The sequence below is a fragment of the Indicator indicator genome, chromosome 8 (assembly GCF_027791375.1).
Source record: "Indicator indicator isolate 239-I01 chromosome 8, UM_Iind_1.1, whole genome shotgun sequence".
NCBI lineage: Eukaryota > Metazoa > Chordata > Aves > Piciformes > Indicatoridae > Indicator > Indicator indicator.
In genome coordinates this window covers 35,086,488-35,109,848 of record NC_072017.1, presented here as the reverse complement: position 1 = coordinate 35,109,848, position 23,361 = coordinate 35,086,488, and the positions used below count along the sequence as shown (strand labels likewise).

The 23,361-nt window shown below is 39.2% G+C and overlaps 1 protein-coding gene across 1 annotated transcript in view; it reads left to right on the top strand.

Annotated features, from left to right (window-relative positions):
* The first annotated feature begins 476 nt into the window (after nucleotides 1–476).
* TACR3 (tachykinin receptor 3) overlaps nucleotides 477–23,361 on the top strand; it is a 38,658-nt gene continuing 15,773 nt past the window's right edge. Inside the window, exons 1-3 of the mRNA XM_054383080.1 lie at nucleotides 477–952; nucleotides 16,187–16,375; nucleotides 18,498–18,648. Of these exons, the coding sequence (XP_054239055.1) occupies nucleotides 477–952; nucleotides 16,187–16,375; nucleotides 18,498–18,648 (816 nt within the window). The remainder of the gene's footprint in view (nucleotides 953–16,186; nucleotides 16,376–18,497; nucleotides 18,649–23,361) is intronic.

The following is a 23,361-nucleotide window of genomic DNA, read 5'->3' as shown; positions in this document are numbered from 1 at the left end:
TTCATTTTCCTCATGGCACTCTCTGCAGCTCCTGAAAGTGCCTGCTGCTGGCAATGAATGAAATAAAAGGGGAGGAGGGAGAACAGAAAGAGGTGTTAACTTACCAACCAACGGACAGAGCTTTTCGCTCCGCTCCCTTCATGACGCTGGGAACTCACAAGCCTATAAAATACGCCTTGGCTCCCAGTCCCCTTCTCCTTCAGCAAAACCAAAAGCAAGAGGTGTCTGTGCAGAGAAGGAAAGGTGATGCTGTTCTACTCAGAGGTAGCTCTCCTGACTCAGCTGGTGCAGCATCTCTAACAGTTTGAACAGTCCAGCTAAAGCTTCTTTTGAGAGATCTCTACTGCCCAGTACCTGCTGTGCTACCTTACTTCCTTTTTAATTTCCTTCTTCTTCTTACCTGTTGGTCAGGAAGGCTTGGGAGAGGGAGGTGGCAGAGGCACATCATTGCTGTAAGAGAGGAGAACTACACTAAGATGACTTCTGTCCCCACAGCCAACTGGAACATGAGTATGAGTACCAGGTGGAACATGAGCCTTGCAGCAGCAGGTGATACCTGGAGAGAGGTGCTGGGAGTGCCAGCTGGAAATGCTTCTCCCCCTGTAGCATCCTCGGCAGCCAACTTCTCCAATCAGTTTGTGCAACCCTCTTGGCGCATTGCCCTGTGGTCTCTGGCTTATGGTAGTGTGGTGGCAGTTGCTGTGTTTGGAAATCTCATTGTCATCTGGATTATCCTGGCTCACAAGCGCATGAGGACAGTGACCAATTACTTCCTGGTGAACCTGGCCTTCTCTGATGCCTCCATGGCTGCTTTCAATACCCTCATCAACTTCATCTATGCGCTGCACAGTGAGTGGTACTTTGGAGAGGCTTACTGCCGCTTCCACAACTTCTTCCCAATCACAGCTGTCTTCGCCAGCATCTACTCCATGACAGCGATAGCTGTGGACAGGTGAGAAAAGAGAGGAAAAGTTTAGGGGTGAGAAGACTGAGGTCAGATTCTCTGCTGAAGTAAAAATGCAGAGATAATCATGAAATGATGAGAGGCAGAGCCCTCAACAGTTCATCAGTTGTGCTCCTCTGTACTTTCAGATCTCTCTCTTACGCTGTTTTTCTCCCTTTGATCTTTCTCCTTCACCCCCTCATTGGTTTTACTCTATTGCTTTCAATTACAACAAACACTTCTGCTTTCTGATTTCGTCTGCACTCTGTGCTCTTTTAATAGTCATCCTGTAGCAGCAGACATTGCTCGGGGTTTTGCTCCCCCATCTGTGAAAACAGTATCTGTCCCTCAGTTAAGTCATCTAACTCGCACTGATAAGGAGTTGTGGAGATTGTGTGAAGGGCAAAGATTTCAAATTTCCCTCCTTTTTGTATTTCTGCAGCTGGCCGAGGCATTTTCACCCTCCTCAGAAATCACTCCAGACTCTGTTTTTAATAGCTCTTCACCCAGACAGCTCTGAGCTGCTTGCTTCCTTCTGATTTTAACTAATGAGACTACTTGTATTGCCATCTGTGCATATCTGAGAGCTGGTAAGAACATGGTTTCAAAGGGTTTGCTTTTTTTGTAATTACTTGCAGCAAAACAAGCCTTTGTGACTGTGAAAGAAAATAGGACAGGGAAAAACTTTACCTTTGTGCTCTTGATAATAATGGAATAGGACAGCTGTAGTCTTCATACAGTAAAAGGGAACCTGTAGCTGTCAGATTTCCAACAGAGATACTTTAATGAACCATCCCTCTCAGAGGTGCTGAGAAATTAACTGAATTTAGAAAAGGTGCTCACAATTAAGGCACAATTATTCACTTTGCCTTAACCGACCTGGCAGAACTGCAGTATTTCCCAGTAATGCTGGGTTATTAAGATTTTATGAGGCTTAATCCATCTTCTGAAATGTTATTTCTCATTTCCAGGTGCCAAGATTGTTTTATCTTTTGTTTGCTCTGTGGACAAGTTCATAATACTTTTTTGCTGGCTCAACTAATTACAAATTTTAGGTGGCATTCTCAGCTGGATACATTTCCGATCTATAAAACTAAAAATGAAAGAGAAAATGAGATTATTAGCAACTCTTCTACCTCTCTACTCTGGGGATGGGTGAAAACAGAAGAAAATGAGTACGCTTTCCTCTTGCCAGTGATATATTTTGTTTCCAGCTGTTGCTTCTCATTAATAATGGAAGAGGTAGTGTAAAGCAAACGATACTATCTTTAACCAGACTAAGCCTTCTTCCATTGCCAATTTCGGATTATTTTAAGATTCTCACCTATGTGGAGGCTTTCAGAAAGATAAAAAGATTTTAGCTGATGCTGGGGATTTATCTGTTATTGCTGCAGTAGATCATGTCATTAGCTGAGTAGTTACTAGGATGCTCTGAGTGAGGTTTTTCCATTTTCCTGACAAAAATACACCCAGAGACGTAGTACTATCTTGAAAGTTCCTACATTTATGCTAGGAAACTGGAAATAACAGTGAATACAGTTCTTCTGGAATCCAAAGGGTGCATTTCCAGAGTGAAGGAAAAATAGCTCTGCTCCACACTGACTGAAGTGCAATAGTCAGATACAATATACTGCAAATGTTTTCCTTGGTTTGGGAATGTGAGACAGTGGTGCTCAGGAGTGAGTCAGTTACTACTATTATTCACGGTGATCTCTCTCATCTGAAAACTCATGGAGAAACCACCATTTCCGCCTCCACCACATCTCCAAGTTCACTTGCCCCTAAAGACAAATCAAAATTGTCCCTGTGTTTAGGTGAGCTCTCTGTAGTACCAAGGAGCAGGTGTAAAACAAACAGAGGAGCAGTCTATCCCTCCTTCCCTATTCACATTGCTATTCCTTCTCCTTGTGTACCAAATCACACTCATCTGGATTCAGTACCTTAACCTGTGCTACCTCTGTAACACACCTCTACAGTCACAAGAGGAAAACTAAGAATCAAAGCAAAACCCAAGGAATGTCTTTTGAGGCCCCAGATCTGCTAGTTGGACATTTTTAAGAACTTAGATTCCCATTTAGCTACTGTAGAAGTTCAGACAGTGCTTCAGACAGAACATTCTTCTTTAGTTCTCACAAAGTAAACTCATCTTTACACACTCATGTTCATTTAAATCATTATTTTTTTTAAAACTACATATTAGGACAAAGCTACTGAGGGAACTGGGATTATGGGATCACATGATTTCCCAGTAGAAATTAATATTCCCAAAATACTGAAAGGTTGTGGGTTGTAACTCACTGAAAAGTTTGTTGTGATATGCTCCACTGATAGTTTTAGAACATTCAAATATTCACAGTATGAGTGAATCCCCATGAGTCTCGACATCACTTATGAGAGATCTTGTGCAGTACACATTTCCTTTCACATCGGGTTCTGTAGGACTTAAATTGTGTGCACTGGACTGACACAGACTGTTGTGGAGCAGGCAGTTAGTTCCTCTAGTGGGGTGTGCTCCTTCTGGAGCTGAGGATGAAAGTACCCAAGACTGCTGCATAACCACCTGGTAACTGAACTCATATTTAAGCGAGTTTGTTCACTCTTCTGTCCACCTCTTCCTGGTGGTCTTTTTCCCGTCTCCTGCTGTTTTCCAAGAGGCAGTTTGCAGTCTACTGCAGAGATGCCACAGGTAGCTTTAACCAAGTCAGCTCAAATATCAGAAGCAGCATAGGTTTTACACTCTACTGCTTCATAGACATTTATCCATTCATTCTTCTATAGCTCATGTCACACAGTACTACAGTTACATTGCATCCAGTGCAATAGTTTCTTTAGCTGCCTTATGGACATAAACTTCTAAAATAGCCTAATATAAACCAAACAGGGGAAAGTTCTGGAGCCAATAAGCTTTGCCACTGGCCAGTGCATCATCCTAAAGGGTCACATGTCTTAACTCCACCTGTGACTACTGGCTGTGGTACAGTTTTCAGACATACCGAAGGCAGTAACTCAGGCAGAATTTAAGCCATCTATCTCTGCCATTGAAGAACCACTATCCCTTCCTACTAGCTCTCAGCATGCAAAAGAGGTGGTTTATGTATGCTGGCAATTAATTTCCAATCCCAAGATTACCACATCATGCAAACAGTTGTGTGTGTAGGCCTGGAAATTCTCTGCTGATATCTGATGGGACCAGTGGAAGCTTGGAGGTGTAGCAACATAGCATAAAATAACCTGTCTCACAGTAGAGCACTTAGTATATTTTTTACACATTTCCTCCATGTTATTAGCACATCTAGATTATGACTTCCTCAGTTATTGTTCTCCCAGCAATTCCATGATGATTTCCTCATTTCAACAAGTTTAACTCTTTGTAAAAGCAGCTGCTCTGGAATTAAACAAGGTATTCTAACCATGGCAGTGACTAGCTGCTGATCCTGTTCACATCTTAGCATTTCTTTTCTTCCCAGTATGCAAACAAACTTTTGTTCTTTGTAGAGCTATTACACACATGTTAGATTTCCTCATATGCAAAAGTAATTGCAAGGACTGACATATGCCAATATTCCACACAAATAAAAATAAAATTACGTTTATGATACATCCATGTTCTGCATTACTGCAAAACAACCTGCAAGACTAACTGCTGCTCAACATAGGTCAATATAATGGCATCGAGGAGACCTAGGTAACTTTTCTAAACAAATCATTAGGAAAGGGGAAAAGTGTGGATACGATATTGCCCTTTCTAAAGATCAGGTTCTGCTAAATGTTAATCATCTATCCTAGTCTTATACTCTGCAAAAATCCCAGCTCATTTTCCAGATCAGCTACTTGCAGAGTCAATGATACTATAATAGAATAATAACAAAAAAGTCCAATGTTATAGAGAGTTCCACTTTCATGCACTTGTTTTTTCAATCACAAAACTTTCCTCACAGATTGTATTGACATAAACTCTGATGCTGTTAAAATTTTGTGCTTCAGTGAGCTGTTAACAATAAATCCAATAATTAGCTTCAGATTAGGAGATTATCAAAGCAAATCACCATTTCTAAAACTTAAAACTTGAACATGTCCCAGATCTTTTTCTTTTAGGTCCTTCTGATATAATGAAATGCCCCCATTTTGACCTACAGCCTGATACAGAACTTTATTACATGCTCGTCCAGTCCAACAAAGCTGTTACAAAACTCCCTCTTTGTATTTATTGCACAGAATTGTGTCTGTGGATACAATTTTTAGAAAGAAAAAGGCTATTAAAGTTAGAGATAAAAGACAGGTATATTAGAACTCTTATGTCTGGTATCTCAGACAGCTAGCTAACTTAAGTGTGACTACAGAGCATCATGCTGCTGATATGGATAATATTGACATTAAGATAAATGTTTTTAGAAACTTGATTGAAAGATCAAATAATCAACCAATTTGCAGCAGAATGAGAACCAAAATCCAAGAGCCATGGTCCGATCTTTCTCAGCACTCCTACACTCACTTATCTGAACATCAGACTCAAAACTAAATTAAGCTTCACTAATAAAATATTAGATAACTAGAGAGCCTCCATGTTTCAGAATGCAATTGATTCTTCTTATTAGAAGTCTTTCTTTTTGTTTTGCTTGCTTTCTCATTTCTTTTTAATAAGCTTCCTCAAGCTTCCTCCTTTTCAAATGGAACACTACCCTAACAGCTTTATTTTGGTCCCTTATTGTTTCTGCAGAGGTTAAAACTAACAATCCTCTAGGCACTACTTAATGGATAAACACTGTTGAAGACTAATTCAAGAGCTCCTTGTTTACTTTGGGCTCCTCCTTTTAGATGTTCCATACAGCAGTCATTAATGTTGACCAAGAATATATGGCATGCCTGCACAGAAATCACTGGTATCTTCTATTATTATTGCATTAGCTGCTACCACAGCCTTCTAATTTCTTTTGGCATGTCACCATTCTAACTCTGAATTAGCTGAGTGTACAGTCCTGAAATTTACTTTTTCAGAATCATACTTGGAGTTTCAAACCATCAAATTCTATAGCATTGATGAATATATTTGTTTTAAACTGTATTTAACATCCATTCCCCCCCCCTTCCATAACCTCCTCTTCTTTTTTATGAATCTTATTACTGGTGTTACATTCCTTCTATCTAGCTTCTAGTACGCCTATTACACAAATAACCTTCTTCAAAACTTGTTTTTCCAGTTTCCTACCTTATTTCTTAGACTTCTAATATGTCTACCTAAGCACATATATACTGGCTGGTTTTCTATTTATCTGTGATGTTGGTCAGTTATTGATGGCTGTTAATAGTCCCTCTATACGCTCATTAGACTCCAGCATAAGTAGTAAGATACAAGCTTGTAACAGAAAACAGTTGCAAGGCATAAATACGTGACTCAGTCCATCAGAGGAAATCTGAATTCATTGTGTGTATACACACAGATCCTTAAAACATCACTTGGAGATGTAGCAATATAGCATTAAAAAACCTGTCGTTGGCCAAGAAGGCCAATGGCATCCTGGTCTGTATCAGCGGTAGTGTGGCCAGCAGGACTAGGGAAGTCATTCTTCCCCTGTACTCAGCACTGGTTAGGCCACACCTTGAGTACTGTGTCCAGTTTTGGGCCCCTCAATTCAAGAAAGATGTTGAGTTGCTTGAATGTGTCCAGAGAAAGGCACCAAGGCTGGTGAGGGGTCTGGAGCACAAGCCCTGTGGGGAGTGGATAAGGGGGCTGGGGTTGTTTAGCCTGCAGAAGAGAAGGCTCAAGAGAGATCTTATTGCTCTCTACAACTACCTGAGGTGAGGTGGTAGCCAGGTGTGGGGCTTGGTCTCTTCTCCCAGGCAGCCAGTGACAGAAGGAGAGGACACAGTCTCAAGCTGCACCAGGGGAAGTTCAGGCTGGAGGTTAGGAAGAAATTCTTCACGGAAAGAGTGCTTGGCCATTGGAATGGGCCGCCCAGGGAGGTGGTGGAATCACTGTCCCTGGAAGTGTTTAAAAAAAGACTGGATGAAGCACTTAGTGCCATGGTTTAGTTGATCACATGGTGCTAGATGATAGGTTAGACTTGATGATCTCAAAGGTCTTTTCCAACCTAGTTAATTCTGTGATTCTGTGACTTAGGCTCTTCATCCTCTTCATGTGTATGTTGTAAGAGCAGATATTATTGTCAAAAAGTAGTACCACATGTCCTATAACGGAATCTGTTACCGAAATTATGAAGTAGGCAGTTGGTACATTATAAAATGTATTGTCTTGCCAGTAGGATACATTTTAGTATCTGTCTCTGCATGAGTTCCTATTCCTCGGACAAATTGCTCAAGGCTTTCATGTGCCATAAACGTTTTAAACTAATACTTCTGACAAATTACACATGACCATTTCAATGTAGAATCAGATTATCTGCATTGGGAGTCAAGTATCTGTTACTTCCCCTATATGCTCAGATATGCTGAAGTATAGGGAAATGTGTGTGTGAAAAAATTACCTCAAATATGTCTAACAGGTTAGGATATGGTGTGCACAGGGTCTGGCCCCATTTTGTAGTCATATAGCAGCAGTTCCAGCAAAAAAAACGCACACCAAGATGATGTATACTGGTACTTGCATTCTTGTATATGTGCTTGGTCAATAGATAGAGGCTTCAGTAGTGGCAGGCAGGAAATCTGCATCGCCCAGCCAGCTGCTATCCTGTGCTCAACTCAAACAGAAATGCAGCCTTTGCCCCATCTCACACTTGCCTCAAACTGATACCTCAAAGTAAATGGTTTCCATGTTAAAGGAGAATTTGCACTGAAGTCCAAGGAGAGACAGATGATCACAGGAACAAGAAAAAAAGCTGGATTTTCCTGAGAGATGACCTCCCCCTCATATCTGAGAATGTAGCTCCTGTAAACTCACTATGCTGGATTTCTCCACAAAATTACATTTTGTTAGTTAGCTTTAGCTGCCTCTGGTATAACATAGCTACATAAAACGCTACCTGTCATACCCCCAAACTAAAGTTCAATACAGCTTTTTTTAATCCTTTTTTTTTTTCCAAACTAATGGATGACTTCATAATCATGACTTCATGAATCAGCTGTTGTCACTGCATATCATGCTTTTAAATTTATCACTATTATTACTCCTACTACTTTGCCAATAAAATAGAACAGAATATAGAATTGAAATGGGAAATCCCTGTTTCTCTGTGTTCCCCAAATTTATATTTTAAGGAGAAGCCCATCCTATTTCTGGACTGAGTATCTAGGCTACCCTCTGAAAAATACTGCTCCTCAGAACTGGAGAGAAAGAGTTGAACAGGAGAGCATTAAGGGTTCAGAAATCAAGAGGAGAGACATAAAGGAGCCTTTATGACTTGAGGACCCAGAATTATTTTCTTTGGTTTACAATACTCTTTCTTTCTTTCTTTCTGAGAAAGAGGTGAAATAATTCCTGCAGAACATCCTGATGCAACAGCCACAAGATTCAGGCTGCCAGAGACATTGGAAAAACAATCCATTTCTTGCTATGATACAAACTCATAATAGTTAGAAAAAAAAAAAAAAAAGTGGGTTTGAGCTTTGGTCAAAACCCATGACAGAATTATGTTATCAATAACATACTGAGAGAGCCTGGGGATAAAGATAAGCTATTTTTTCCCCTCTTTGTTTTTCATGGAGTAAATATTATATTTAACAAGCTACTTTCAAACTATGCGGTGGGGGAAAAAAAAAAAAGAGGTTGATAAGCCAATACCTCGAGGTGTATAAGCAACATTTACAAGAGTGACTAACCCCATGTCTTCTCGTTCAAGGCAAGAAACAGCATCTGACAAGTTTGAACCATATGTTCAAATGGGAAGTTCATCTTAGACAGTCTTAGCCTTAAAAACATTTTCTCAGTGATTTTATTCATAGCTTCAGGAAAACTATTAGAAGATATATCTGTGGTTTAATACATAATGTAGCCTGAAGTACTTTTTCAAAGACAGTCAAGGGTTGAAGCTGGGGTTTGTGGTTTTTTTGGTTGGGGTTTGTTGTTTTGTTTGGTATTGGTTTTTTAGTATTATTGGCTACATGGATGCATTTCTGTCTGGTTTACCAACCAGGGCAGAAATTTGTACCATTCACATAATTATTCACCTAAATGAGAACTATTTCCAAAAAAAATGCAGAAAGAAGGAGGCAGGCATTCAGATGGCAATGTCAGAAATGCAGGCAGTAACAAGAGTGGGTTATAGTTTGTGCAGATTGAGCTGGTTTTGCAGAATTTGCATTGATATTGGCCCTTGAAAGCCCAGATGTACTCTATTCAAAGAAAAACAGAAACACTTCAGAGGGGGAGTCAGTTAGTCTAGCATTTTGAGAGACAGACCAAAGTGTTATCCCTTCTCTAATATGCATAGGTATAGAATACATTGTGTAAAAGCAATCATATACATCCAAAAACCTAGCCTATTATCAGTTACTGAAGTGTTTCTCAAGCAGAAAGCATTGCAGTGTTTATAAGAACTCAGCTATACTAAAGAAATCCAATATTCCTGTTTTAAGGCATTGGACACTAGCCCTGAATTCAGAAAAACTACAGTGTTACTCTCTGCTCAAAGCACAGCAACCCTGTCACATGTGCCTCTGGGTAAATCAAGGCCAAGTTATTGCTCAGGGATATTGCCCACTGATCTCTCAACCATACAATGTGTTTGTTTTTTGTCATTAACTCTTTCCTTGTGCTGTTAGGTTTAGCTGAGAACTGTGTAACAGCAACATTGTTCACTGTATATCCCTCTGGCCACCAAAAGCAATCTGATTCAACAGTCAGAGACCGTCCTAGAAAAATGCCTGTAGCCACTCTTCCTGCGGAGACAGTCAGTCCGAATTAATGAATACAGACCACTCCCACCAGGCAAGACACAGCCTCCATCTAGCAGGTAGAAAATAAAGATCAAAGAATACTAAAGATTTGGGTTTCATCATGCAAAAAAACCCTCTAAATCTCACAGTTCATTCCATCCTCCTCTACCCGACAGAGATCTTCAGTAGTGTTTTCCACAACAATATTTTACACAAGGGCATCATAGCAATTTCCCTGCCTAAGCTTCCTAATTACCAGTTGATTCCAAATATAAAGTTTGAAAAACAGGTTCTGTTTTCTGTTCAATAACAGCACCTGTGTACTCATGAAGGAAGCATACTCTGCTGTCTGCTGTTGACAAGCCACTTACATACAAGCATTATGATTTTCTCTGTCTCTTCCTTTGTCAAGCCTCAATTTCCTGTTACAATCTAAGGCTGAATTGATTACTTTTTTCCCCCATCTGAGTTTATAAACACACTGTAAACACGTGACACAAATCACTTAGGATGATTAAAGAGTTCCAACTGTGTCTCCAGATGGCATTTGTAGGATCCAATTTTGAACATTGTTTTGTTTTTAAAATGTCTTATGTATTTTTGCTACAATTTCCTAAATTATGTGTGGAAGAGGAAATATTTTCCTGCCTGTTTTAGTTTATGCCATTCTACAAAAAAGATAAATTAGGATTATTTTTATCCTTTCTACTGTCAGGACCATTACACAAACTTCAGAATCTTTTACAGTACTTATCAGCTATTTGTCTGTTATGTTATTTTCAAAGGGCAAAAGAGCCTCATGATTATGATGTTGTTATATCCACTAGCTTAAAGACTTTATCAAGGTTACTCAAATGAGGACTGTCTCTATTACCATTTCAGAGAAAACAAATTTTTCTGATTTGATGAACCCAAGAAACAAATACCAAACAGTAAATTGTAGACTCCAGCAGGAAACTAGATCTATTCTGACCCCAGCAGATAAAAAAAAATACAGTCTTGAAGAAAAAGAGCATTGCAGCAAGCACACCATGATATACCAGCCATTACATCTTGCTGTCTGACTGATTTCTCCCCAGTTTCAATGGAAAGACTGATGATGACTTCAATAGTAATTAGCCAGGGACAAAGACTGACACAAGCTAAAGCTGGAAGAAAAACCATGAGAGTGGGATATAGTATGATCACAGAAAAGAAAAAAAAATCATGTGCTCATGATTCTAGTGATGAAACTTAAGTGCTATCTAAAAATGCTTTAGAGTATTACGTAGAATATGGTGCAGATGCTGCGAGATCCACATTCTTTCAAGTATTGGCTTGAGTCTCTACCTGCAACTATTTAGATCCCTAAATTTCTAAATGTGTATACTCCCTCTTATAAATATCTCCTGAGTGTTGGTGTTTATGTTGCATGGGGTAATAATAGCTTCTGCTTGTTGTGGTAAAGGAGCATAATGAGTTAGTTTTTTATGTAATTTAGATTCAGTATCCCTGCTTTATTGCATGGAACAAACTGTAACATTTTAGCAGCTCCCACAGCAGTGAGAAAACATTAAGAAGCCAATACTGAAGCGAGAGTCCAGAGACCTTTGTTTGGCAGGGGGTCCCATATCTCCAGCCTGGTGACTGACTGAATTCATAGTAAATGTCCAAAGACTGCAAAGCAAATTGGCATAGCCCCTCACTAAATAATGTTCATGTGGCTACAGAATACTTTTCAGTGGTGTAACAAGTCTTCAGTTGCCTGTAGCCTTTATAAATCCTCCATTACCTCAAATGCCTACTATCTCTAGTGGTTTTGATTCTCTCTCTCTTGTCAGAAGACAGAGGTGTGGTCCAAAGTCTGCATATAAATAGCACAGAGCATGGCAAGAGCTACACATGCCTCAGCACTTGCCACTTTCACTGGTTTCAGGACTGCATGAGTTCAGGCCACTTGAAAGTACAGTAGAGAACCAGAAGACTCATTAAGACATGACAGCAGTCCATCTGTTCCTGTGGCAGCTGGTTTATGGTTCACTGGTAACAGACACAATAACTCTGGGAATTCTCTCACACACACTTGCAGAGGCAAAGGGGCTTGCCACCACAGAGCCCTCCTATCAAAACATCCTTTTCTACCAGTTCTGCTTACCTGGCAATATCTGCCTTCACATCACCCCATTTTCCTTTCCTATTCTCCCCTCTCTCTACACAGTTTCTATCTGCTGTTATTCTACAATTCATCTTTCTTTACTTTTCCTTGTATTAGTTTCTCTTTACTCATTTCACTTTTATTCCTACTTTTGCATTCAGCAGTTTCCACGTGTCAGATTTGTTACAAAAGTTCAGTAGGAGAGAGCCATCAATAGTCCCTGGTCAGCTAAGTCCTTCTTGCACAAAGGCATTATTGAGGCTCCTCCACTTCCTCCCCATCTTGCAACTGCCTGCTACATTTTTGCAGCCTATCTTGTGCAAAAGCTAGGCTGTCAGTTTATCACTCAAACTTCAACAAAAAAAGGGCAAAAGGGCAACTAGCCTGCTTTTTATCTGATCCTTGTCCTTTGACTTACCTCACTCAAGACAGCCAATAGTTAGAAGAGCTGCATGAGTCATTTCACACAAGCAATCCACGTCTTTCAAGGGTAGTCACCAGGCAGGGAGATAAAACAACAGAATTACTGCTGATACCTGTTGAGATCAAGGGTAATATAACTGAGGATAAGAATAATGTGAATGTAATAGAAATCCGGCAATAGCACACAAAATAATATCAATACACAATCTGAAGAAAACTGGCAATTGAATGGTATTATTCCAGGCTAGGAGGAAATGCCTTAAGAATCCCACATGCATGTGAAAATTATCACTTGTTTATGGCTTATCATCTACTACAGGTAAGGATAATCAAGCATTTTGGACAGTATCTGGCAGCCCATGCTCAAGCTAGCTCAATTTGAAAGAAAGGACTCATGACTACAAACTTAACTTCATTACCAAGCTGTACTCACTCTTTGGAGGACAAGGGAACTAGGGGGTAGAGGGCAACAATCCCATCAATGTCTATTTTCACAAGATTTCCTGCTTTCAAGATGAGATAGCCTGCACTTTAATGGCTAGAATGTAAAACCAAAACCAGGAGTTTAACTGCAACAAATAAAAAAGCAGGTAAAGGAAAGGGGAACTTTTTATGGAGAAAAAATATGTCGGTGCAGCAAAATGGATAGGCTTGGAATTCTAGATACAAAAATTGATGATTCAGAACTAAAATTATTTTAGATTACTCTAACTGCATTTAGATGTTTTGAAGTAGTAGCACAGTTATCAGGCCCACTAGAGGCTGAGTAACACTGTGATGGCAGATGTTGGATTCACTACATATTTGATGGCTAAATATAAATGGAGTTATTTTTGCCAAGAAAAATACCTATTCTATAATTACTGTAACAGGTCAACAACTTAACCCATGACAATTACCCATCTCACAAGTGTGAAATTTCCAAAAAGTAAGAAGATCTTGAATGAAATTTCTTTAGTATAGCAAGTAACCATGGATGAAGAGAATAAAGTACACAAACTCTTATCAGGAGCATTGGCTTATGAATATTAGTATTATTGGCTTGTAGTTAATGTCTGTACCTACAAATTTTGGCCAAGTCTGCCTAGAACCTAGGTGTGTACAATTAGGACATGTTAACATAACAATTAGGACATGTCAACATCATGCTTCATTTTACATGTCTGCTACTCTTCTAATTGCAGCAGAACAGAACTTATTCATCCAACAAACAGATGGATTCAAATCAGTGGCAGAATTTGACTGCAATTCAAATTCTGCCTGGATTTGGAAACAGAGCCAACAGCGTAAGTTGCTGGAGTGTGTCCAGAGGAGAGCAATGAGGCTGGTGAAGGGTCTAGAGGGCAAGTCTTACGAGAATCAGCTAAGGGGACTGGGATTGTTTAGTCTGGAGATGAGGAGGCTGAGGTGAGACCTTCTTGTTCTCTACAAGTACTTGAAAGGAGACTCTAGTGAGGTGGGGATCAGTCTCTTCTCCCTTGTAAGAAGCAATAGGACAAGAAGAAATGGTATCAAGTTGCACAAGCGGAGGCTTAGGTTTTAGGATATTAGGAAAATTTTTTTCCTGATAGACTGGTTTGGCAATGGAATGGCCTGCTCAGGGAGGGGGTGGACTCACCACCCCTGAAGATGTTCAAAAAATCCTGTAGACATGGCACTTCAAGACATGGTTTAGTGAGCATAGTGGTGTTGGGGTGATAGTTGGACTTGATGATCTTGGAGGTCTTTTCCAACCTTAATGATTCTATGATGCTATAAGAAGGGTGCACATGATCTAAAGCCAAGGCAGGAGATGAGAACACAAAAAGCAAACATTATGAACGTCTTTGAAACGGTTTTAATCTATGAATGTCAAAAAGACAAACATAGACAAGAATACCAATAGCTGCATATTAGTGTCCCTTTGGAATAGGATATACTAATCTATGCTTGCTTACTTATAAAACAATTAATTCTCTAAGTATAAAGTAAGCTAACTTTTCTAACTTCTAAGCCCCACAGCAACACCTAGAGTCTAGCAACAGCACAGTATCTGCTAATGCTGATGAGACAAACTGATTTTTTTCCCACATCTTGCCCTACATTGCCTATTACTGCCTATGGAACTTTCCATATAGAAAATAATCTCTGAGTCTGTCCCAAACCATCTTTATATGACGTAGAAATGTACAGAAAGAGTAGAGGAAGAGTCATAGTACATCTTTTGCTTATTGCAATTCCTTTAGAAAGTGTAAAATAACACAAAGAGGGAAGCAATACTGAAAGCTCTGAAAATATTTTTCTCTACACATATAGGCTGTGGTGTGGAATAGCTGTGGTTTGACTTTCTAACTGTATTAAAAAGCTGAAACAGACATGGCCAGGGGCAATCATGAGGCATGAAGGCTGAAGCCTTACAATGGAAAAAAGAGAACCTTTAGGAGATCAGTGATAGACTCAATCTCGTCAAAGACTTCAGAAAAGACAGCAGTACAATGAATACTTCCATGGAAATGTCTTGACTGGAATTGCTGATCCTTTAACTCCTATATCAACTCACAAACGGTATAGTTTTGATCATGAATAAAAAGATTTTTAATATACTTGGAAACCCTCTGGATCTGAAGCAAGAGATTAACACAAAGAAAACCTTTCCATGTTTTGTTTCAGAAAACATTGTGATGTCAAATTAAAGAACATACAGTTAGTTAAATATATTAGTAACACAATATGGACATACACATAGCCAGTATCTCCCTGACTTTATCAAAGCTCAACAAATTATTTAAATGTGATTTTGAATGATAGTCATCAGCATTTCCCTTAATTGTGGAAGAATCTTGAGTGGTGTTCCTAAATAATTAATATGCTTAATGATTTTGAGTCATAATTTGGGCATTGTTGGATGAAACAAAAGAGCATGATCAGAAAAGTTGGTGGGAAATACATTAATTCAGGATTTAGCCCAGAAAGCAAACACATAGTCACACTAAGAAAAACGTAGAAAACACATGAAGCGTGTAATATGGAGTATATAAAAGACATAATTTCTATCTCCCTTGTTCCTTACATCTATAACGAGATCAAAAGACAGAAAATAAGACCTGCTTTTCTTTCTGTCTTGATGCCTTCCTGTTGCTTTCTTTTCCTAAGATTTTAAACTTTAAATAGAGTAAACTTTTAAATTATTTTTTGCGTGTTCTTGTAAAATTATCAACATGAATTGATTGCCCGTGCAAGACAGGGCAGCAAGCAGAATGCCATCCTACCTGAGAGCACAGGAACTGAGAAAGCAAATGAGATGTTTTCATGCTTTATGCAACTATTTCTCTCAGTGCCTTTATTGCATCATTGCATTGTATTGCCCCAGGAAATGCTCATATGGCTCCGCTCTCAATCTCTGTATGAACCACTTGCAGTCTGAGGCTCTTTGGCAGACCATCCGAAGTCAGTCTTTGTCTACTGGAATAACTACATGCAGACTTGTCAGGTTGCTGTAGCTTTTGGAGAGATGTCAAATAATCCTGACAGCTTGGCTGTTGATTTTTTAATTAGAGATAAACCCAATATTGTGTCACAGAGCAACAGAGGATCTGGCTGCCCTGTTGCTTTTGAATAAGGTTATGCAGAAACAGCATTCACTAACTCCTTGAGAAAGAGTTACTCTACTCATATACACACAGTTAATCAGATGTCCCACAGCTTTAAAATAATATTCAGTGAACATTTTTTTTTCTTCCAGCACTGCCTTTATGGAGTCTGAACCATTCAAATGCACAATGCCTTCAGAATTCCAACAAGACAAATATCTCTGCTTTTATCCTTCTCCCAACCCTAAGCTTTAATTCTTATACACAGATTTTTGCTTTCTTTTACAGGTATATGGCCATTATTGATCCCTTGAAACCTAGGCTATCTGCAATGGCTACCAAGGTGGTGATTGGAAGCATCTGGATTTTGGCTTTTCTGTTGGCCTTTCCTCAGTGCCTATACTCCATAACCAAGGCGATGCCTGGGAGAACTCTTTGCTATGTCGCATGGCCAGGTGGTCCAAAACAGCATTTTACGTAAGGCTTTGTTCTTTTAAACTTGTGGATTGTGGGGTCTATGCTTGCAATGGGCTTGGCAAGAGCTGTAGAGTTTCATACAGAATAATAGCACTGATCACTGAGAAGGGATTTTCAAAGCTAGGAAGAGAGTGCATTTTAAGTGATAAGTGGAGCATATTTATCCTCTTCTACATCTATGAGAGCTCTCTATCCCATACTATATTTACCATCATAGTGTCACTTAAAGTGGCTACTCCTATAGACAGAGATAGTCAGAAATGTCTACAGAATACACAAGTAAAAAAAAAAAAAAACAAAAAAAAACCCTTCCTTTTCGTCTTAACCAAAATCCCTTTTTCCTGATCAGATTTTTATCTCTGGGTCTCTCATCAGAGGGTTGGATTTTCCCCTTTATTCTGTTAGACTATTACAATTACTTTTATCAGATATCAGTTCAAATAAGAAAACTGCAAAACCTGTAATTGGTGACAGTTTCTGGAAGTGTAACATAGCAGTCAATTAAATTGAATGTATCCTATTTAACCCCCTGCCAGAATTAGGAATAAGTAGTTACGTAGCCATAAAAACATTATTTGCCCTTTCATGTCTTCACTGACATTTAAGAAGAATACTATGTCCAAGGCTGAAAGCCTATGTAACAATCCAGATTCAAATCTGATATTCTGCTCTTTCAGGCAGGTGAGAGAGGCCCCAATTATGTATAATTTTTATCACTTTAAAAGCCATGCGCAGACATTTTTTTTAGAGCAGGAAGGTCATTCTCAGTGAGGGCTGAGGATTCTTCACTGATGATTCACCAGGATTTTATCTGAAGATGTCACATAACCAGGAGTTAACAGGAGACAAAAGAAGTTATCCTTTTTTCGCTCAGTGCTTACATCAGCAGTGACAACTATGTTGCACACAGGCGAGAGATCTGCCTTATGAAGTACTTGGGCACCACAGGACATTTATCAAGGCCTTCCCATTTGAATACATAGAATCATAGAATCAGTCAGGGTTGGAAAGGATCACAAGGATCATCTAGTTCCAACCCCCCTGCCATGGGCAGGGACACCTCACACTAGGTCAGGCTGGCCAGAGCCTCATCCAGCCTGCCCTTAAACACCTCCAGGGATGGGGGCTTCAACCACCTCCCTGGGCAACCCATTCCAGGCTCTCACCACTCTCATGGGGAAGAACAACTTCTTTACAACCAGCCTGAATCTCCCCACTTCCAGCTTTGTTCCATTCCCCCTAGTCCTGTCACTACCTGATATCCTAAAAAGTCCCTCCCCAGCTTTCTTGTAGGCCCCCTTCAGATCCTGGAAGGCCACAATAAGGTCACCTCGGAGCCTTCTCCTCTCCAGACTGAACAGCCCAAACTCTTTCAGTCTCTCTGTGTTAATTTTCCTCTTTCATTTATGGTCCAGACTAATGCTCAGAACCACTAGCTTGCTCTTTGGATACTTGGCTGTGCAATAATTCAATAATTTCAGAACAAACATTCATAGATTCATAAAATGTTTGGGTTGGAAGGGAACTTAAAGACCATCTGGTTCCAAACCCCCCTTGCCCCAACATGGCCAAGGACACCTGGTCCACTAGACCAGGCTGCTCAAAGCCAGGGAGGGGAGTATCCACAACCTCCCTGGGCAACCTGGTCCAGTATCTCACCACCCTCACTGTAAAAAATTTCTTCCTAATATTCAGTCTAAATCTACCCTCCTCAAGCTTCAATCCATTCCCTCTCAGCCTATGATTACAAGTCCTTTGTAAGAAGTCCCTGCTCAACTTTCTTGTAGGCCTCTTTCAGGTATAAGATCACCCTGGAGCCTTCTTTTCTCCAGGCTGAACAGCCCCATTCCTTATTCTGCAGGCACTAGTCATGATGATTTATAAAGCCACTCTCAATCTATGCTAGTGCAAGTTCAGAACTAGAAACCCCATACAGTACTTGCATTAAAACGTAAATAAATTTGAATGCAATTCAAGACCTTCAAAAAGAAAGTGAAAACACTGAGGCCTAGCCAGTCAATGTAAAATATGCTTTGTGCTACAGTAGCACTCCTGACTTCTAGTAGCCAGAAGGCAGAGCTCCTCTGAAAGCACTCCTCAGCTTAATGTTTTTTAATTGCAGGTATCATATCATTGTGATTGTGCTGGTCTACTGCTTTCCCCTGCTTGTCATGGGCATCACTTACTCCATAGTGGGAATTACCCTCTGGGGAGGAGAAATACCAGGCGACACATCCAACAAATATCATGAACAGCTCAAAGCTAAGAGAAAGGTACTGTTCCATTAAACCTCATTAAATGAATCCTGATAACATCATCTGCAATTGTGTCACAAAGTACCACAGTATATTCTTTCAGAAACACAGGCTACTTGAAATAGCAATAATGAGAGATCTAGTTTGATAAAAAATGTGATTGTTTGCCAAACTGTCTTCTATGTTCACAAACTGTTCTTTTTGTAGCTTTACTGTTCATCATTAAATAAAGGTAATATTTGAATTTTAGCTTCATACTCCACAGGCAGCAGCATATACTGTGCCTGATATGTGGAAACTAAGCACAAATGTCTGGCTTCACAGAGCTAAAATACTGGAGTTTGAACAATGGGATAGTCAACTATTAGCTCCTCTTAGGTCAGATGCTCAACCTACTGAATAGAAAGTGAATCTTGCTGTAATTTTCAGTGAATTAAGCCTTATGCTTCTTTAAGATGACTGCCAATCAACCCTGTTCACATTGAATAATTTAGGCTTTGAATCAATAGCTTTTAGGTGACAAGCACAAACTATTCTTTCCCCATTTATTTTATTTCCATATTTTTCAATATGAGTATTTCCTGATCTAACAAGATTCTGGATTGCTTATGAACTGATTATTTGACTATTTCCTGTTCAGTTTTCATGCAATTGCAATGCCATAAAGGTTTCTTTCCTATAACATTCATTTTCATAATGTAACTTTTCTTCTTTAATAAGGCAGCCCTTCTGCTTTTTTATTTCTGCGATTTTTCATACTAAAGTGTATGTAGCCTTGTAGATTTGAAAAACTAGTACCCAAACATGGAATTCTGACTCACAATGGTGAACACATTTTCAGTTGCTCAGTTTGCTTCCTGGTACTGTGTATATGCCATGACACTGCAGCAGTAGCAGCTGGGTCCCAAGACAATAGAACTTTTCCAAGTACTGGGGAACACTGACATTTCCATTTCTTTCAGGACACTGTTAGGAATACAGAAGTGGGGTTTCCCCACATACTACACAGAAGAAGTTTTTATGGCAGAGGATGTATGAAAGGAAAGATTAGGATCATCTTCTCATTCATATATATTCAGACTTTTGAAAGACCGGAGTAAAACTTTCTTTGGCAAGTTTCAGTTGGGAGAATGGTAGGCATGCCTTGACAGCTTTACACTATGAGGTGCCTCCTGTGAAACCGAAGGCATTTTTTCTTTTTGCTTCTACACAACTTTTTTCAAGAGAGAGAAATGCTAGCCTCTCTTCAGAAAGCAAAATGCAATTTGACTGGTATTGTCACTGCTATTGCCTTGTAACAGTTCAAAGATTATTTTGAATGTGAGCAGAGAGAAAATGCTGAAAAATCACCATGAAAAACTTACCAGTAGGCTTTGCATATTTGCCCCAAAGTAAAATTATTGCACTAATTTCCAGAAACGCTGAAAGCATTTCAAAAGATCATCATCTCACTCCTTAACATTATCCATGAAAGTCCAAGGTTGCCATCACATGCTTAATATCACTTATTCAGAAGCGTATTTTCAAAGTCACAAAATTACCTTTCCTACAGCTCATGAGTAGAATTAATTGGTCAACTGACTGAGCTATTAACCAAAACTGCCCTTTCAGCAGTGAAGAAGAGGAAGCAAATAGTGGAGGTTGCCCATGGTATGATTTGTAAAGACAAGCCGAGGAATCACTTTCTGTAACAGACAAAATTCACAACAGCTACCATGGAAAGAAAATCATTAAAAGGTAACATGGAGCACTAGGAGATCCCAGAGCTTCAACACCTTATTATCATAATGACAAGGTAAAATAAACATTTTATGTCATTAAAAAAAAAAAATAAAGGTTTCTGAAGAGGAATGGTGACTCACTATATACTATGAAGGGTGCAATTAAATCCTTTGCATAAAGCACCTCGTTAGAGCTCTAACTATATGCAAGAGAAGGAGTAGCATCCTTAATAAAAGGATTTTAAACGTGAGACTACTGGAATGTGTGCCTTCAACACAGGCAACAAGAGGATTAAATTACATGAAGATATATTGTAACTGCATCAGTAACTTCATTGGCAGAGCTCCACAGCAGCTCTTCAGTTCCACTGCTGTGCTCTCTGGCAGGATTTATGAAATAACTGGTATTTGGAAAGATGAATCATAATTAGTCATTCATGGAGATGAAATAATAGACTAGATTTCAAGTAAAGCCATCACTCAGCCTGCTTCTGATAACAGAGCTATTGCTTTTCCTTTATTCAATCAAAGAAATCATCTGGTTCTTTTGCCGTTTAGCACGAAGATACCCAGACACACGGAAACTCTGTGCACTTATAGTGAAGGAGAAAGATAAAATAGCTGACTGCATATTTCATATTATGCAATAATAAAGTGAAAAGGATGCTCGACTGGGATTGTCTGAAATGGTATTTAATGTTCAGAAGACAGTGAACAGTTCATGTAAGACATTTAAAAGAAAATTTTTCAAGAAGAAATCTGAAGCTTGAGAAAGTTGCTAGTATTTCAGTAGTCTTATCCCTTCATACATGTGACTGTGCAACACACCCTGAGTCCTCCTGAATGCAGTATCAAAGAACTGGGCAGCCTGGTCTAGTTGGAGGTGTCCCAGCTCACTGCAGGGGATTTGGACTAGGTGACCTTCAAAGGTCCCTTTCCAACCCAGTACATTCTGTGATTCTATTCTGTAACACAGGATTCAAAGAATTTCACAGCATGCACCATAGGCTGGGCAACACAAATTCATGCTTTAAGGGTCAAAGACTTAAAATTATTAGAAATTCAGGACTGCGTGACACTACTAGCACCACTTGTTGGATTTTTTTAACTTTTTTTCCCTCTCATCTTTTTTCTCCATAGATCAAACATCTCAGGCACTGACCCATTTAACATTGCCTGACATCAGTCTTTTGAGCTTTGTAACATTCACTACATGTGGAGACTTCGTAGTAATTACCCGTTCTTGTTACATCTCCTGGCATGAGACTAATGTTCAACTGAACATCACTTAGTGTCCTGCAGTTTCCTTTTTCACAAGATGAAATTATAGTTTCAATACTCTCATACATAACTGAAGTCTAACAGCTTTACTAAACCAAAGTCTTCTTCATATTTCATGCATATACTTCTAAGACTTGCTCTCAGATGGGGTCTCCACACTCTGCTTTTTCTGTCTAATCTGTTCCAATGGCTTATTTTATTTAACTTCTAGGAGGGGATAATGATGCACTGTAAGTAAAATCAGTCAGGTACTCTTGTCTGTGTCAAAAAAAAATATAGTTCTGATGCAATTGCCTTCTGAAAAAAACAGTATTTCTCTCAACAGAAGATACCATTGCCTTCTCCTGATGGGAAGCATACAGAAACACAAGAAAACACTCTCACTTTTTAATCTTTTCTTTACAGTTCCCCTTACCTCTATTAACTTCATGCTAATACATCACTGTGCATCTTTTTCAGCAGTTTCCATGACTTCTCCATGCTTTTGTTTGCTTTCTTTCCTTCACTTAATGCTGCTTGAGGTACCATCTCAACTTACTGCAATGAAGACTGATTAAAAGTTACATTTTTTCAGTATCAAAAACGTTATGCAAATTTACATTTAAAACAAGGAAAAAAACACATTTGCTAATGGCACGCAGTATTGACAGCAAAAGCAGACAGCTCATCTCCATTTACAGTCAAATACATATATTTAATTAGTTAATACATTATATGCAGCACAGGGGAGAAGAAAATTAAGAAGTAGACAGCTGAAGACTTCCATCTGAAAAGAAAATGATACTCAAAACAAGGTAGGATTGTAGGAATAATGATGTCACAAGAATCAACTTTGAACATTAATTTGAATATAATATATGGTGGGAAGCCAAACCAAGGAACATGTAACCATTCCAAGTCAGGGTCAGAATGGTTACACATAAATTCAAAAATCCTTTCAAAGGACTGTGAAAAGCTTGTATGGCTATACAGAAATATCCAGGTGAAGTTTAAAGCATCACAAGTAAATACTACAAAAAGGGATCTCAATGATTTTAAATAATTTTCTGAAACACCTACATGAGATACTTACCCTTTTTCATAGTCTACAGAAGTAAACAACAGGATAGGATCTGAACAAATTGTCACTAAGAGCTATTTCATAAACAATTCACAAGCAGCCACTCATATTTCTCTGTTTGGTTCTCCTTTTTTTTTTTTTTTGTTTTCCCCTTTCATGGGTTTAGACAAAGTCTAAAGGTAACTTAAGTGACCAAAGGTCTTATGAAGAGTTTCAAGTGATCTGGACTTCTCAGTTTGGAGAAAAGGAGGCAAAGGAATGAGATGGTGAAGATCTACAGAATCATGAAGGTCATAGATAAAGCGAGTGAAGAAGTGCTGGTCGCTAAATCCTGAAATACAAGAACTAACAGGAGAACAGCTTAAAGCAGGTTGCAAAAAGAATATCTTGAGAGGGTAATTTATGAGTTGGTAAAGAACTAAGACTCTGTCCTAGGTGCTACGATGTCAGAATATTCAGAAAGGCAAATTCTGAAGATTAACAGACAATGAATTCATAAGGAGACTGAAAGGATGAAGCAAGGATGTACCCCTCTTTAATACAGTTTTGGGTACTGGGGCAGTATTGGGAAAATAGAAGCCTGAAAATGGCCAGGTTCATGGGATGTCCTCAAACAGCACCTCCCTCTGCTACTGCCAGACACAGAATAGTAGGACAGGTGGTCAACCT